The sequence below is a fragment of the Ips typographus genome, linkage group LG16 (genome assembly GCF_016097725.1).
Source record: "Ips typographus isolate SLU linkage group LG16, UJ_Ityp_2.0, whole genome shotgun sequence".
Classification (NCBI taxonomy): domain Eukaryota; kingdom Metazoa; phylum Arthropoda; class Insecta; order Coleoptera; family Curculionidae; genus Ips; species Ips typographus.
In genome coordinates this window covers 8205010-8220431 of record NC_138437.1, presented here as the reverse complement: position 1 = coordinate 8220431, position 15422 = coordinate 8205010, and the positions used below count along the sequence as shown (strand labels likewise).

At 33.7% G+C, this 15422-nt stretch overlaps 2 protein-coding genes across 2 annotated transcripts in view; both read left to right on the top strand.

The window, feature by feature from the left end:
- LOC145738823 (uncharacterized) overlaps positions 1 to 7859 on the top strand; it is a 43960-nt gene extending 36101 nt beyond the window's left edge. Inside the window, exons 2-4 of the mRNA XM_081993904.1 lie at positions 3211 to 3314; positions 4635 to 5246; positions 6882 to 7859. Of these exons, the coding sequence (XP_081850030.1) occupies positions 3211 to 3314; positions 4635 to 5246; positions 6882 to 7067 (902 nt within the window). The 3' untranslated portion in view covers positions 7068 to 7859. The remainder of the gene's footprint in view (positions 1 to 3210; positions 3315 to 4634; positions 5247 to 6881) is intronic.
- Positions 7860 to 12159: 4300 nt separating this feature from the next.
- On the top strand, positions 12160 to 15400 carry LOC145738729 (protein phosphatase 1H). The gene is made up of 6 exons (XM_081993738.1): positions 12160 to 12470; positions 12538 to 12746; positions 12799 to 12918; positions 12974 to 13196; positions 14079 to 14236; positions 14288 to 15400. The coding sequence occupies exons 1-6, from the start codon at positions 12248 to 12250 to the stop codon at positions 14774 to 14776; spliced, it is 1422 nt and encodes a 473-aa protein (XP_081849864.1). The 5' UTR covers positions 12160 to 12247; the 3' UTR covers positions 14777 to 15400.
- The last annotated feature ends 22 nt before the right edge of the window (positions 15401 to 15422 follow it).

The window sequence follows — 15422 nt, the reverse complement described above, 5'->3', positions numbered from 1 at the left end:
CTGTAAGAGCTTTCTCAAGTATTAAAGATACAATGCAACTTTAACACGAGGCATAAATCTTAAACGCTTCGGTCAATAATAAACTTAAGCAAATAATCTCTGCATAATAAAATGTCCAAATCACGCGAATACAACAAGCGCCAAATCTAAGTCTCTGTGATGATGTACGTGCTAGTACTGGAATTACCATCATTAAGCTAAGCAAATATTCGCCTTGAAATTGATCTTGTACTATTTGATTTTTATTTCCCCACTTACAAATTTATGCGTACACATTTCTCAAGTACAAAAGGAAGGAGTTACAACCACTAATTGTTTCTCAAAACATTTTAAAACCGGGTTTACTTCCTAGAGTTAAAATTTACAACCAGAACATCCGAAATTAAGGACAAAGTGGTTAGTTAAGTCAAACTGGTCTTCAGGGATTTAAAGTAGAGAATGTGAAGCTGTAACAACACTCATTAACGTCACTTTACAATATGTGGTGTAATTTCTTATGTATCAAATTCCGTTTAGCTGTTTGGGTATAGTAATCGCATTCCCACACGTTCCAGTTTCTAATGGTGTTTAACCTAAATCCTTTTGAAATACCTTAAAGGATTTCATGGAATTAAACAATTTGAGTGTGCTAATAGTTATTTACTTTACTAGTGTGAGATATTGCCACGACGAGATCGTAGAGTTGTGGTGAGCACACGAATTGAGTATTGTACAGGGTAGATTTTCGATGGTTTTACGGGGTACAGAGAAAACGGTAATAGATAGAGAAAAAGTAGCATACGTGTTCTGATCTCTTTTTCTGAGCTGAGATGACTGGCGAAAAGTGGGCGGCGCAAACTTCTTGGAACACCCTATATATTTTTAGTTCATTTAATTCTGATGATTTTTACTTTTTCAACGGTGTATTAAAACATATAAGTTTGTAAACGTTAATCTTGGAAATTAGAAAAAAAGCGTTTCCTTAACAAAAGGTGCTAAATAATATGTATAAAAATACCCACAGTCGAAACAAAATTTGGCTATGTTCTTATTAACATGTTACATGTCGTTTGTAAACCGTTTTTTCAACTTCTACCTTAAAAATAGTAGAAAATAAAAATGGCCACTTTTCTTATTAAAGTGACGGTAGAACTGTTTGTAACTTAGATTTTTAATAAGATTTATTAAAAATATTTAATTTTCTGATGTGTTTGTTTTTATGATTTCCAATTTTGTTTGGTATTTTAGATATTGGCCTTTTTTTAGCTTAGCAAAGGCCTTTTTTTAAAATAACAGGATTAACCTCTACAAACTTATATGTTGTAATACACCGTTGAAAAGGTAAAAATCAACAGAATTAAATGACGTAAAAATATATAGGATGTTCCATTTAAAAAAATGTAACTTACTGTCATATGTCAGAAACTAAACGGAATCGAAAAAAAAATAACTACGCCATTCTACATGAAAACTACTACCGGGAACCGTTCTTCCTTTTTTGATAACTTTAAGAGAAACTGAAATACAGAAGAGGTTCAAAAATTAACAATTTTCGAAAACCCCCCGTATCTTTGAAAGAAAAGAAGATTGCGCCGCCCACTTTTCGCCAGTCATCTCAGCTCAGAAAAAAAGATCAGAACACGTATGCTACTTTTTTACTATCTATTACCGTTTTCTCTGTACCCCGTAAAACCATCGAAAATGCAGCACCCTGTACAATATTATATTAAAATGAATAATTTTTCAACTTTAACTTTGAGTTAAGTAATGAGAGATTTTACCGCACTAGTGCGGTATGTTAGTTACCATGCTAGTCGTAGATAATAGTATATTGTAAAACAAGGGTGAATAAGATGTCCATATCGCACGAGGGCGATATGGCCAATTCGCCCGAGTTTTACAGGCTATTTTTTCTACGACTAATTTTCACACAAATATACACTCAATGTTTGAAACGTTTCCGTGTTTACATTATCACTTTTGACGTAGCCAAAGTTTGACAAAGTTGATTAACTTCGTCTTTTAGGTTGGTTTGTTGAATGGAAATTGTAAGTTTGTATCATTTGCTTTATCATATAATAAAGTAAATGGTTTTATATTTTAATTGAACACTAACTGAAACTTGAACGACTTTTTTATTGCCTCAAAACATAAGCCAAAATGCAATGTTTTGATGCCAACTGTCAGTGAGGATGACAATCAGAAGAATTATTTTGTTTACGTTCAAGATTAGCTGTAATTGGTCTATTTCATATCGCACGCTGAAAATTGCCTTTGATTGGTCTATTTCTAAGTCTAGGATTCTGTATTCGTTCAACCATTGGCAATTGCCCACTTATCCGTTCTCTAAACTGTTAAGGAATGAATGAAATTTTCTACTTTTCATGAATTTTTTTCATAATTTACGTGAGTAAATTTTTGATAAGAACAAAAACCACGTACGGTTAACGAGCAACATAAATATCGAACGGTATACAATTTACTCTAATTTTACAGTAGTATTGACTACTAGAGTAAAATTGGTTAAATGACTGGAAAATTGAAGCACCTTATAAGGAATGTGGTTTCAACTATAATTAGTACGGGCTATCAGTTGGAAGCCGAAATTATGATTAAGTCCTCGGTCTAACACATTTCTCATAAACTGAATAGCAATTAGTGTTTAAAACGGTAGTTCCGTGCCATTAATTAGATTTAAAGCAACGCGTGAGAGGCCATATCAATAATTAAACAAACTTAAGAAAAAAAAAATGTGTATCGCCCTTGGTGTCAGTTAAACGGAGTATTAACCGAGAAAGCATCGTTTTCGAGATATTGAACATGAAAGAGTGCCGTTCGTGTGTGGTAAGCCCTCTCGCCTCTAGCGGGAATTTAAATAGAAAAACGTTTTATTTAAATCACCTACAATTACCTATTACCGACGTAATCCGTATAGGTAATTGAGGTAATTATGGTTAGGTGGGAATGCCTTTAACACTGCTCAATCCGGCGGCAGGTTCACGGCTACACAAGTGAAAGTAGCTAAAAATAATTGATTCTTTACTCTGTCGATTAACCCGCTGTAGTTTATAGATAAAAATTTCACTTCCTAATGATTCAGTTTTTTAGGATGAAAGAAACGACTTTTTTCTAATTACTAAATCTAGTGACAGTGGGCGTGTTAGTGTTTAAGCTACATTGATTTATTTTTATTCTTGTACCTGTCCGCTAAAAATAATATTTTTGTTGCAGCGATACTGCAGAGGACCACTATCGGTATAGGCCAAATGAAAATTCAAGGAGTCGCTACATGTCAGTATTTATGCATGGATGAGTGTGGATTGTTATATGGTTCGGTAAGAATCACTTATTTTTAATTAAACCACCTAAGTCGTTCTTAGCGTACCCTCCTGTCTAACAAAAACTATAAAAACAATATCCCTTATCATTACGATCGTCGAAAGTACATATTTATTACATCCCAAGTTCATTAACAAAATCTAAAATTGAATTACACGTACTTAGTACCGGCTATATTTTTCGTTAAGTGTTGTTCGACATGTGTAATCGTTGTCAAAACCAATAAAAAAAGGTCTCCGAACGGGGTAGACAATGTGTAATAAAATCTTATGAAGAGAACACCGACATCTGACTCTCCAAAATACCGTGTCCCTTATAAGGAATGCCTATTGTTGAATGACCACAAGCTCTTTTGACTAGGAGTTATGTTCTGTCCGAACGTCGTTCCACGGTTATTTAAATGATACTGCTCTATAAAGTACTAGAAAACCAAATTATGTCATATCGTAAATTTCCTAAAATGCTAATAAGCTCAACGTTTTTTAACCCCCATTACAAATTTTCAATATTTACTAACCAAATGTGAACCTTTGGAAATTTTTCCAGACTGCAAGGTTAAAAAAAGACACGACTGCAAACATTGAGTGCTCGAAAAACATATTTCAATAACAAAAGCCCGACCTAACTCGGTGCTTTTTATATTTATGAAAACAACTGGTAACTTGAGGTTTTTGCAATGTACTTAAGCAAACATTCAAACGTCCAGACTGAAACGCGTATCATTTTCACGTTAAACTTTGTTTAGTTTAAATTGAAAAAATGTTACTAACCCCCCACATCAACTGTCATTTTTTAAACATCAAAAGAATATCTTTGTTACCACCACTGGGTTATGTTTTTGCATTTTTATACCACATCATAAAACATGTAAATCTTGATTTAAAAATTGTGAGATTGGAACTTTATACGTCTAGGTGCGACAAGATCCCTGGAGACTATTTTCTCTGGATTAATTCTCCTGCTTATCAAAATTACTGCTTTAAATTTAAAACAATGTGGCAAGAAACATGATGCCTGAAGAAGAATACCGTGGTTGATAAAACATCAACTTAACCATACGACACTATCGGTTTCATCTACGTGTTCTTGTAACACAGATCTCATAAGGATGGCCTATTTATTTGTAACGAGGGTAATTTGAACACCTAGAGAAGACGAAATCGCGATATCTAGTTGTCTTTATGGCCTTCTAACATGTTTTAAACACCTTTTAGCATGTCTCCTCCTCGCCTGTGTGCGATTTGTAGGGTGGTTTAAAATGATGGGAGGTGTACGCTTTCGAGGTTTCGGTTGTAAGCAGGATTTTTTTGTTTCAGGTTTTGTTTGGAGATGAATGTATCTTTAACGAGACGATCGAAGCAACAAACTACAATAAGTACTCCTCAAGTAAATACTCAAACGAGCGACGAACGTTTTATTTAGCATTAAACAGAAGAGGTCAACCACGTAAAGTGATGGTAAAGGCGCGACAGCAGCTCGGAAAATTGTCGTCGTACACGCGCGTGCTCACCAGAAGTGTCACGCCCGAAGAGTTGCAGCTGCGCCATCATCATCAATGCCCGCAGAATGGTCCTCATCTTTCCCAATTAACGGATCCTCCGCGGTGTCGAAAGAAGAAGAAGAAAAAGAAGAAAAAACGAAAATTCAGTGAACACGAACTCGAAAACGAACCAAAAAGACACAGTAGTAGTGCGGATCAAATCGGTCTAGTTAAGTGCGATAACGTGACTGTTGAGGCGAGTAATGTTACTAGTGGTGGTAACGTGACTGTTACGCGTGACCAGCTAGAGTGCCAAAGAGACTTAGTGACGGTGAAACCCAAATTGAACATTAAGGGTAACAAACCGTTAGCAGCTGATAAGAAAAATAAGAATAATAAGAAGAAGAGGAAGAATGTTAATCATAAGCAGAGGAAAAGACTGGACCAGGTTGTCGATACTTAAAATTTGATTGATTGAATTTTGGAATGATGGAATGACCCTTTTGTTTTGTAGTTTCCCTTTTGGAATAATATTAATAATATATAAAATAATTTGTAGACAGTGACAACTATTTGTATTAACACTCTTGATGAGTACTCGCGAAGTACACACATTTAAAATAAACTCCTATTTTATATTTAGAATATGAAACTGTCAGCGAATTTTTGGCAAGCTTTCACATATTTTACGGGCTCAAAACATTAGGTATGTGAAACCACCAGTCTATATACTTCGCCAGTGCTCTGTAAGATTTTAAATGAAACTAGTCATTTTTTTTGGTAATCCCACCTACCGCATTCAGTCCCAAAACAACTTTTGGGACGGCAATGCTCATCAAGTTATAACTACCCCTCTTTAATGATTTGATAATTTATTGTGATAGACTTAACAAAGAATGACTTTTGCAGGTTTTTACACTAACCCGAAATATATAATAATTTAACACTCTATTAGCTAAGTGCTTGTGTAACTGCCCTAGCATTCTTCAATAGAATATTGTAAGCAATAATGATACTCTAGAGAAAAATGAGACACAGTTCTTCTGATTTCTTATTGCTAACTGTTTTTTATATTTTAATACTTGAAGGACAATTGATAAAATTCAGGCCAATCAGTGTTGTCAAACTAAAAACAACGATATATTATCAAATTGTAACATATTCTAGAAAAAAAACGGTTGATAGTGGACAAAAACTGGCAACTATTATTGAGACTAAAGTTTCAATGAAGCAACAAAAATAATTTTAAGATAACTTTGATGCTGTCATATCAAACATTTTTGCAGTTTTATTATTTAATTAATTATTAAACGCGCCAGTCAGACTAATACTAATAATAGAACTTTGTAATATTTCATTGTTTTTTGATGTGGAAGGAAAACCACAAACTGGATAAAAGGAAAAAAGTACTGACTGGATTATTATGAAGTGAAAAATTGGATTTCTTAATTGTTCGTATAAGTAACCAAGAAATAAAATATCTTAAAAGATATGTTGTATTCACTAATTTGTGTATTTCAGTAAAGTTTTTTACTCTTTGATAATATTGCCTATACCTTTAATTGTTATCCACAGGGTGATGTCAAAAATACTATTTCTTGTAAGGAAAGTCAAAGTAATAAAAAAAGTGCGAAAGCAGTAGTTTGACTTTTTTGTTTTGACCTTTAATTGAATTTTAGTGAGCATTGAAAACTCTTTCTCCTTCGTGGAAATGAAATACCAAATCAAATATCCGAAAAAGTTAAATATTGGCCTGACGTGCAATTGTCCTTTAAAGTCAAAAATACGTATTTATACCAAAGATTATAGTATTAAGCTGTACCATTATTAAACCCAAATAACAAAACGTCCATTTCTCTAGGTTATCAATAACAACTACCAGAGTTGCATGTGTTATGTAGTTTGATTTGTATTATGTATGTAGTTTGGGATTTTAGCTTCTATTTTGAACTTGGTATTATAGTTTTGGTTCCGTAATAAGACTGATAAACATCAGGTAATTCTCTTTAAAAGTTTAATAGTACTGATGATTGTTGGCTGGTATTTTGTACAAAAACTGACAGAAACTGTACCCCACTAATAGGTGGAAGCTCACCAAGAAAATACTACAGCGGTTCCCACTACAACAACCACAACCCCAGATGACGTAAACGATGAAGATTACCCCATGGAAAGCAGTACCCACGCCGATTGGGATGAACCCACTGGGTTGCCGGATTTTTCCAAAAATTCTGCCGAAGTCGATACTGTCCAATCAAACTCTGACTGACTATTTATCGGCCCTCAATTTCGCCCATCGTTTTTATTTATTTCCTCTATTTATTGTATGTATTTGTAAATAACTATTCTTAACTAAACATACCTCAATGTAATGTTATTGTAAATCTTTGCTAAATTTTTAAACGAGATACTTGGGAAGTGATTGATACACTTTAATCACATTGGAGTTTTACTTATTTTACCTAGTTGTAAAATAAGTTAAATACTTATATTTTCTCCTTAGTTAAGAACCTATATGAGTTACTATAGAGGTGTTGATTTGTATATGTCACTTTCCAAAATGCTAGTTTTGTCTTATTTCTTAGTTTATAAGAATCTCATTATTTTTTTTAAACGTAAATGACGATTGTACTAGACTTGATAACCCTCCTTCTCTGTCTGCTAAGTACTGAACTAAAAAGTGAATATGCTGTGACTTTTTGGATATATATTATAGAATATACGCTTAGGACCAGATCTTGTTTTTGTATTTTGTGTAGATATTTATGTAGGAAATGACTAAGGAATATATGTATTTTAATTTCTATTTTTTGAAGTGGCAAAATACTGTGTCCGGACATTTTTGAGAAAGCCATCCAAAAAGGTGTTTCACAAGCTTGTAGAACGAGAGTATTTAGTGCGCCGGGACTACCCATAAGTAGCGTAAAACAAAAATAAATACGACATAAAAAAATACAGTTCGAAAAATCAGTTGTGCATCGTAGGCAATATTTACCACTATCAGTCAGTATTATATTAAAATAGTTTAATATAAAAGGCGATGAATAAATTAAGAATTTAACGCTCTGTGTTTTATTTCTTGTTAATTCCTCCTAAAACTCATCAGGGCAGAGATTAAATTTCGTATCCAGCATTCAAGCCCAATAAGTGAAACCAGTCTAAAAAATAACTTAATTAAACGTATTTAATAATGACAAAACGTACTGACAATGATGGGCTAAGATTAATGTTTCCAGATTGCAACTAAAATAAAAAATATATTTTTTACCCACTATTGTTTGTCAATGTTAAAATACATTTAGAATCTCCCATTTTATAAGCAAAATAAATATTTATATACAGGGTGTCCCTGAAAGGTCTTTACAACGATCTGCCGCAGTTAGCTGGGGTCAAAATAAAGTGATTTAGCCTTAATCCAAAAGTTGATAATTACAGAGCTACTTCTGGAGACTGTTTTAGACTGAGATTAACGTACATTTAGTAGTTTAAAGCATTTTTCTCGAAAACGGTTGCCTATAGCGACATGACTAAAGTATACCTTTTCTAAGCAGAAATAACAGGCAAATACGCCTTTGTACTCAAAAGTGATTTACCGTTACCGAGAAAAAAATAGAAAGGAACTAAACAAATTTGCTTGAACCGTATGTGGCGCCCTCTACGATCAATGAAAAAATCGTTGGCAGATATGAATTTCCCATCTGGGACAACCCCCTGATACCTAATTTTATAATTTTAAATGGTTTGGTATAAAAACTACTTTTGGATTAAGGCAAATATGGCTAAATCGCTTTATTTTAACCTCAGCTGCGGCAGAGCGGTGTAAAGACCGTTCAGGGACACCCTGTATATTAAAAGCAAATACTAAAAAGGTTTTCCTGAAACTGTCAGAAGTAGTTTTGGACCAACTTTGAACTGGTGTTCAATAGCTATTAGATGACCTACATTTTTTCTAAAAAATGTAAAGGATATTGAATCTAAAAAATAGTAAATGTTATTATTTAAAATGTGCTTTCAAGTGTCAGTTTTTTAAACTTTTATTCGTTGTTTACTTATAGTCTGCCTGTATCCAATAAGTCAAGAGCAACAAGCAAATAAAGCCGACTAAAGTCAAAAGCTCAGGTTTTTTCAAAATGTTATCGGAGATTGTTTTTAATAAATAATCCATTTGACTTTTAGCCTGCGCTTCATTTGCTTGGTAAATAAAATCATCAAGTTAAATCCAGGAATTTAAAACCGCAGTTCGAAAGCCAGCTGTTTGAGTGCCATCACCTTGGTCAATCCAATGCATCAAAGAATGCATCTGTAATTTGATTCTAACCATATATAAATCTTAAAGACAAATAATTATTATGGAAAGATGCAAATTTGAAAAGAAAATATCTAGTTCGGTATAAATTTGAATGACTTATAAACTGCGGCTTATAGTAAAAAGGTGATAAATGACTCGGTAGGTGTGCATCAAATTATTAAAATTGCTAGGTGTCTGATAATACTGAACTTGATAGATAGTACCTCTCCCAGATGCAATAACATTAGCTGTTAGGAACATTTATTTAACTAATGCGAACGATTACAATTTTTACGAGATGATCTCGCCGGTTTTCAGAGATCATCCATGCAAGATGCCAATATTATTAATTTCAGAGTATATATCTTCAGACTTGTTACATCGATCGAGTCACACAATTTAAATTATAAATGGAGTACTTCATAGGGGGGCACTATATATCTGCGCATATTTTATTATAATTCACAAGCTCAGCGAGAATGCATCTTATTAACTTCATACGTACTATAATGTTAGGCAACGCTAATAATATATTACAACGTTTGCCTCTTGGTGCAAGTTTAAGCAGCTTTTGCATCAAATCACTTCTGATACTACATAAAGGGCATTAGCGTAAATATGTCACCTTACAATACCATTGGAATCTTGGCGTAGTAAAGAATACTTCTCCAATTTAAAAAAGGTCGCTAACAAGTACTAAACCTCCATAAAGCACAACGAGTACGCAAAGAGAAACATTTGAACTTGGCCTTTGAATACAAGGACCCCTTAGTCGGGCTACATATATTATAATTTATCATGACAAAGCCCATAAAAAAGTTTCCAATTTACGTCAAATTTTAAAGCAGTTTCTTCGCGGTATCAGTGATATATGTTTCGAAGTAAAGGGGGTAAGCAATAAAAAGTCAGTCAAAAGAATAGCGATCTTTCATCATTAGGCTATAAAAATTAAAAGGTCCTGTTTTAATTTTTATTTATTGAGCTATAGTTTTATGGTTTGATGGATAAGGGATGCCTACACAGATTCAAAGGCCGTAAAATGGATAGAAATAATTTCCCTTTTATTGCTTTCAAGTTCAAGGAAATTGTGTTTACTCTACTTTGGGGTGTATATTAAGCCACTCGGGATTGGAAAATAATTCCACTTTAGTACGTATATAGCTTTTCCATCTCACCTCTCACATTACAAACTAACAAACCCCGTTCACTTTGAAATATTATTACTCTATTTAAAAGTAACGATCTGTTAATGAATGTAATTAAAAACACTTCAAAGGTATTGAAGTCTTTTAAGTCATCAGTCAGATTAACAGACTGTTTATGCCGCTTTATACTTATTTGTTCTTCAGTTTACATTGTATCAGATTCTATAAATACTATCCCAAAAAAAGTTATTTGTATTTAAATCTTTCGATTAAAATTTCACTGTTTCTGCTCTTATCAGTTGATGGCTGTCTTCTTAACGACTCATTTTTCACCTATTAGGTACGAGATGATTATCTCATTATTCCGCACCCTTTGTGTGGCCACCCTATTAGATCCTTACTTCCATCCAATCAACATACAAATTGAATTTCAGTCTCTTTTTTTATTTGTCTAAATATTTCAATGGGAAATATTTGGTGTACTATTTCACTGTTTAGGCTCTTATTAACCACTTGATGTGACCCAACAGGTTTTAATAAAACGTCCTAAAATCTGATATTAGTTGTATGATAAGATTTACATCATGGGTGGTGTAAGTAAATTATGTCTGTTTTATTTTGTTCAACTTTGTACTATAAATGACCCTAGAAAAACAGACAGGAGTCAGAATAACGCCACTATGGTATATTGTACAGCAAGAGTGAATAAGATGTCGATATGGATAATTTGCCCGAGTTTTACAGGCTATTTTTTCTACGACTAATTGGAATTACTTATCAAATTTCACACAAATAAACAATCAATGTTTGAAAAGTTACGGTGTTTACATAATCACTTTTGACGCAACCAAAGTTTGACCGGCGTCCCAGATTGTCACCGGGTGACAGCTGATTAACTTCGTCTTTTAGGTTGAGGCGTTGAATGGATTTGATTCATTGTAAATTGTAAGTTTGTATCATTGACTTTATCATATAATAAAGTAGAAGTTTTTATTCTTTAATTGAACACTAACTGAAACTTGAACGGCTTTTTCATTGCCTCAAAACATAAGCCAAAATGCAATGTTTTGATGCCAACTGTCAGTGAGGATGACAATCAGAAGAATTATTTTGTTTACGTTCGAGATTAGCTGTGATTGGTCTATTTCTTTACGCACGCTGAAGATTGTCTAGGATTTTGTATTCGCAATTGCCTACTTATCCGTTCTCTAAACTGTTAAGGAATGAACCAATATCCCTGTAGGAGTAGAAAAAAATATTTTGATAATGGTTTAGGTAAAATCGTTACTAATTTAACAACAAAACAACACCACCAGTATTCCTTATAGAGGAAAGAGACAAATATCGACCCCATACAAAATGTCCGTTGTGATTTAATTTCCTCAACTGATATTTGCTGGAATTAACCTAGATACTTGACATTAATAGATAGAGCAAAAGCTCGAGTAAACTAAATTGGTTATCTTCAGTAAACTGTCTTCACGCTTTCCGCGTTTCATATCAGTAAACCATTGATCAATTTAATGAAGAATGTTTAATTCACTTTACGAGCCTTACCAAAACGATTGCCTGATTCCTTTAACAGAATAGAACAATGAGGGAATCCCCAACACTAAAGTTGTAACATAAGGAATGGAAGCTGGACCTACATCGCCATCTGCCGGTGTTTAATCCAACAATCAACAAATTGTATACAGGAATCACCACTTTGATTTTGAAATATTATGGATACGTCCATTATATGTGTGTGGATTACGATCTGTAAAATAAACGGTAATGGAATAGTTTATAAACCAAACAAAACATAAAAACAAAGTGTCTCTTAAAATTGCCGTATGCACTGATTACAGTTACCTGTAATACCCTTTATGGACAGTGGACACAATCAACATAAGTTATGACGTATGACAGGTCATTGACACTGATTTGTTGACATCATTTGTTTTATTGTTTTTGGGTTATTGTTGTGAAATTTTCATTTTCTTCATGTTTTCTCGAAAATAATTGGTAAAAACCATGTTAAACCGTCTCAAAAGTGCTGTCATAGGCGCTGTTGGGAGCCTAGAAGCAACTAACGGAGCTATAGATGGTGTTCAATACAACAAATCCAACTTGGCCCCAAAATTTCCTTATGGTAGGCCCCATTTCCTGGCTTTGAGTGATGATGAAGTTCAAATGAGTGCTGAGCACAAGCTTAGGCCTATTATACATCCTAACGAGTCACTTCCACATGGAACAGGTTAGTAGATATCATTTTGCATTTTTATATAATTTACCATAACCACATCATAACACTGTTTGATTAGGATATGCTGAGTGTGTTAATGCTGGGAAATCAAGGTGGAATGAAGACCAGGCTGTGTATCGTCAAGGCGTTTTAAGTAAAACGTCACAGAGCAGTGATGGAGATGCACAAAAGTTTTCTATTCCGTATACATATTATGGGATTTTTGATGGGCATGCAGGGGTTGGGGCAGCTTTGTGTGCTGCTAATCAGTTGCACCATATAATACATGTAAACTTGATTGCCTACATCATAACTTGGTATTACAATTTACTTTTTTCAGGAAAAACTAGTAGATGCTCAAGATGATATTTGGCTACATTTTAAAGAAAAACATTTACCCACTACTAAACATAGGGACTTATTAATTATTGGTGCTTTAGAGGCTGCATTCAGAGAAATGGTATTTAGATCATGAGTGCTACTGTACTAGAATTGTAATTTACTGAGTATTATAGGACCAGCTTCTCCTGGAAGACAGAAATAAGTATCAAGCTGCTGGAGGCTGTACTGCAATTGTAGCATTACTGATCTTAGGAAAATTGTATGTTGCTAATGCAGGGGATTCCCGTGCTATTACCTGTAAAGGAAACAGTTATTCTCCTATGTCTATGGATTTTACACCTGAAAATGAGAGGGATAGAATAAGAAGACTTGCTCAAGAACAACCAGCTTTATTAGGTAAGTATTAAAAGATTTGGCCAACTATCACAAATAAACAGTTATGATGTGACCGTTTATCTTGCAATACTTTGTATGATTTATTTATGAACTAAAGTCACACACTTATTTTTTCCAAAATTTTTCTTGACAATTGGTGAATGATAATTGAGTGTATTTTTTCTTGGTTTATATACTTAGAGACTTGTCAGTTAATAGAAAACTAGTGTTTTAATAGCCAATTGTCCCAAATATTTTGTTGAACTTGATGTAAACTATAAACATGATATTTTTGATTTGAGATTAGAAATGACATTTAAATGAAAGTTTCAGCAGCAGATCCTACATCGCCATGTCCCCTAACTTTGTAAAATTACCACTTTGAGCCCATTAATTCAAATTCAATTAGCTATTGAGTAATAATGGTTTTCATTATCTTATTATCATTTAAAACACTTTCTAAAAACTATGAATTGCTTTTAGAAAGATTTTTTAACTGTTAATGTAACATAGTAATCACTTTGATCACCCCTCATCTATGTTTACTTATACAGGTGTGGTAAATCCAAAACCGACCATAGGAAAACCGCATAACGGACAGAGAAACGTACATTATTGCATGCGCGGGACTAAGACAGAAAACGAAAAAAATATCAAGTAGGCCATATTTTCAGCGCGCTGTTGCCAAACGCCAAGTTATTTTGTCGACGGTATTTGAGTGATACTTGGCGTTTGGCAACAGCGCGCTGAAAATATGGCCTACTTGATATTTTTTTCGTTTTCTGTCTTAGTCCCGCGCATGCAATAATGTACGTTTCACTGTCCGTTACGCGGTTTTCCTATGGTCGGTTTTGGATTTACCACACCTGTATATCAATTAAATTGCTTAACCAACTTGTTCAGGTAAGGAATTTACTTGTAATGAGTACCTTAGTCAACCCAAACCTAGTGATCTGGGCAAAACCATAATGTTCAGAGATGCATACATGAAAGGATGGGCATACAAAACTCTTCAGCATGATGACCTAAAATTATCTGTTATAACTGGAACTGGAAAAAGGGTTTGTCCTTTGATTTTGTCACTTTATCATTTTAAATGTTGAATTTTCCAGAGTCGTGTTATGGGAACTATAGGAGTAACCAGAGGTTTTGGTGATCACGACTTAAATGCAGTTTACCAAAAGTTACCTATAAAACCTTTTCTGTCTTCCCATCCGGAAGTTCAGGTACGACCTTTATCTACAGTTGAAGAACGAGAAGTACTTGTAATGGCCACTGATGGCTTATGGGACGTAATGGATGGTTCTAAAGCAGCCGATATCATCTCGAAATCTTTGGATTGTTTTGCGGACAAAAAATATGTAAGCGCCGCTGCTTGTCTAGTCGGTTACGCCAGAGGGACTTTAAAAAATTCCTGGCAATTGAAAGACGGAAGACCCGCCTCAGGGGATGATATTTCCGTATTCGTCATTCCTTTATTACCATACAAACTTGAATATGAAGAACTTCTTAATAAGTGTTCGTTTAATGAACCGAAAGAAAACAGTGAGGCTCAGAATCAAGAAAACGGTGATGTTGAGAATAACGTCTCTGAATGTTGATTGAAGGCAAGGGCAATCTGTAAAAGTGATATGTTTTAGCTTAATTTTTGTGAGACGTCTCAAGCATTTAATTGGGGATTTGGAAAGTTGTAAAATGAAAAGTTATGTTTTATGTTGTTGTTAACTTACTTTAAAAAAAAACACTTCTCAGATTGTGTCACTTAATTTAAATTTTTTTTTTACCTGGCACCTTTCCTTTATACAGGGTGTGCAAGGTGAAAACTCTTGTGTATAGCAGCTGGAAAGAAAAACTTCTAAGAAGTACAACCAGTACCACATATTATTGTTTTTATTTTTGTACGTAATTTGTTTTAATACTATTTTACCTAAACTGAGTTTATGCTTGACCACCTTGTATATGGGTAGCTGGGTAAAGGAGCTTAATATCAAGTAAATTGTGTGACTTTGTTACCATCTCAGTTTTAAAACGATTTTTTTTTTGACAAAAAGCAACATTTTCTGTCACTGTTTACCAAGTATTAATAATATTTATATTTTTTAACCACTGATAATAGCTTTAAGGCGATTTCCCAGACACTTCTGATTTATTTAAACACAATTATCTGACCTATATATTATGTTTATTATTTGATTGATTTAATGAAATAAATGATATTGAATTAGTCACTTATTTTATATGTTGGAT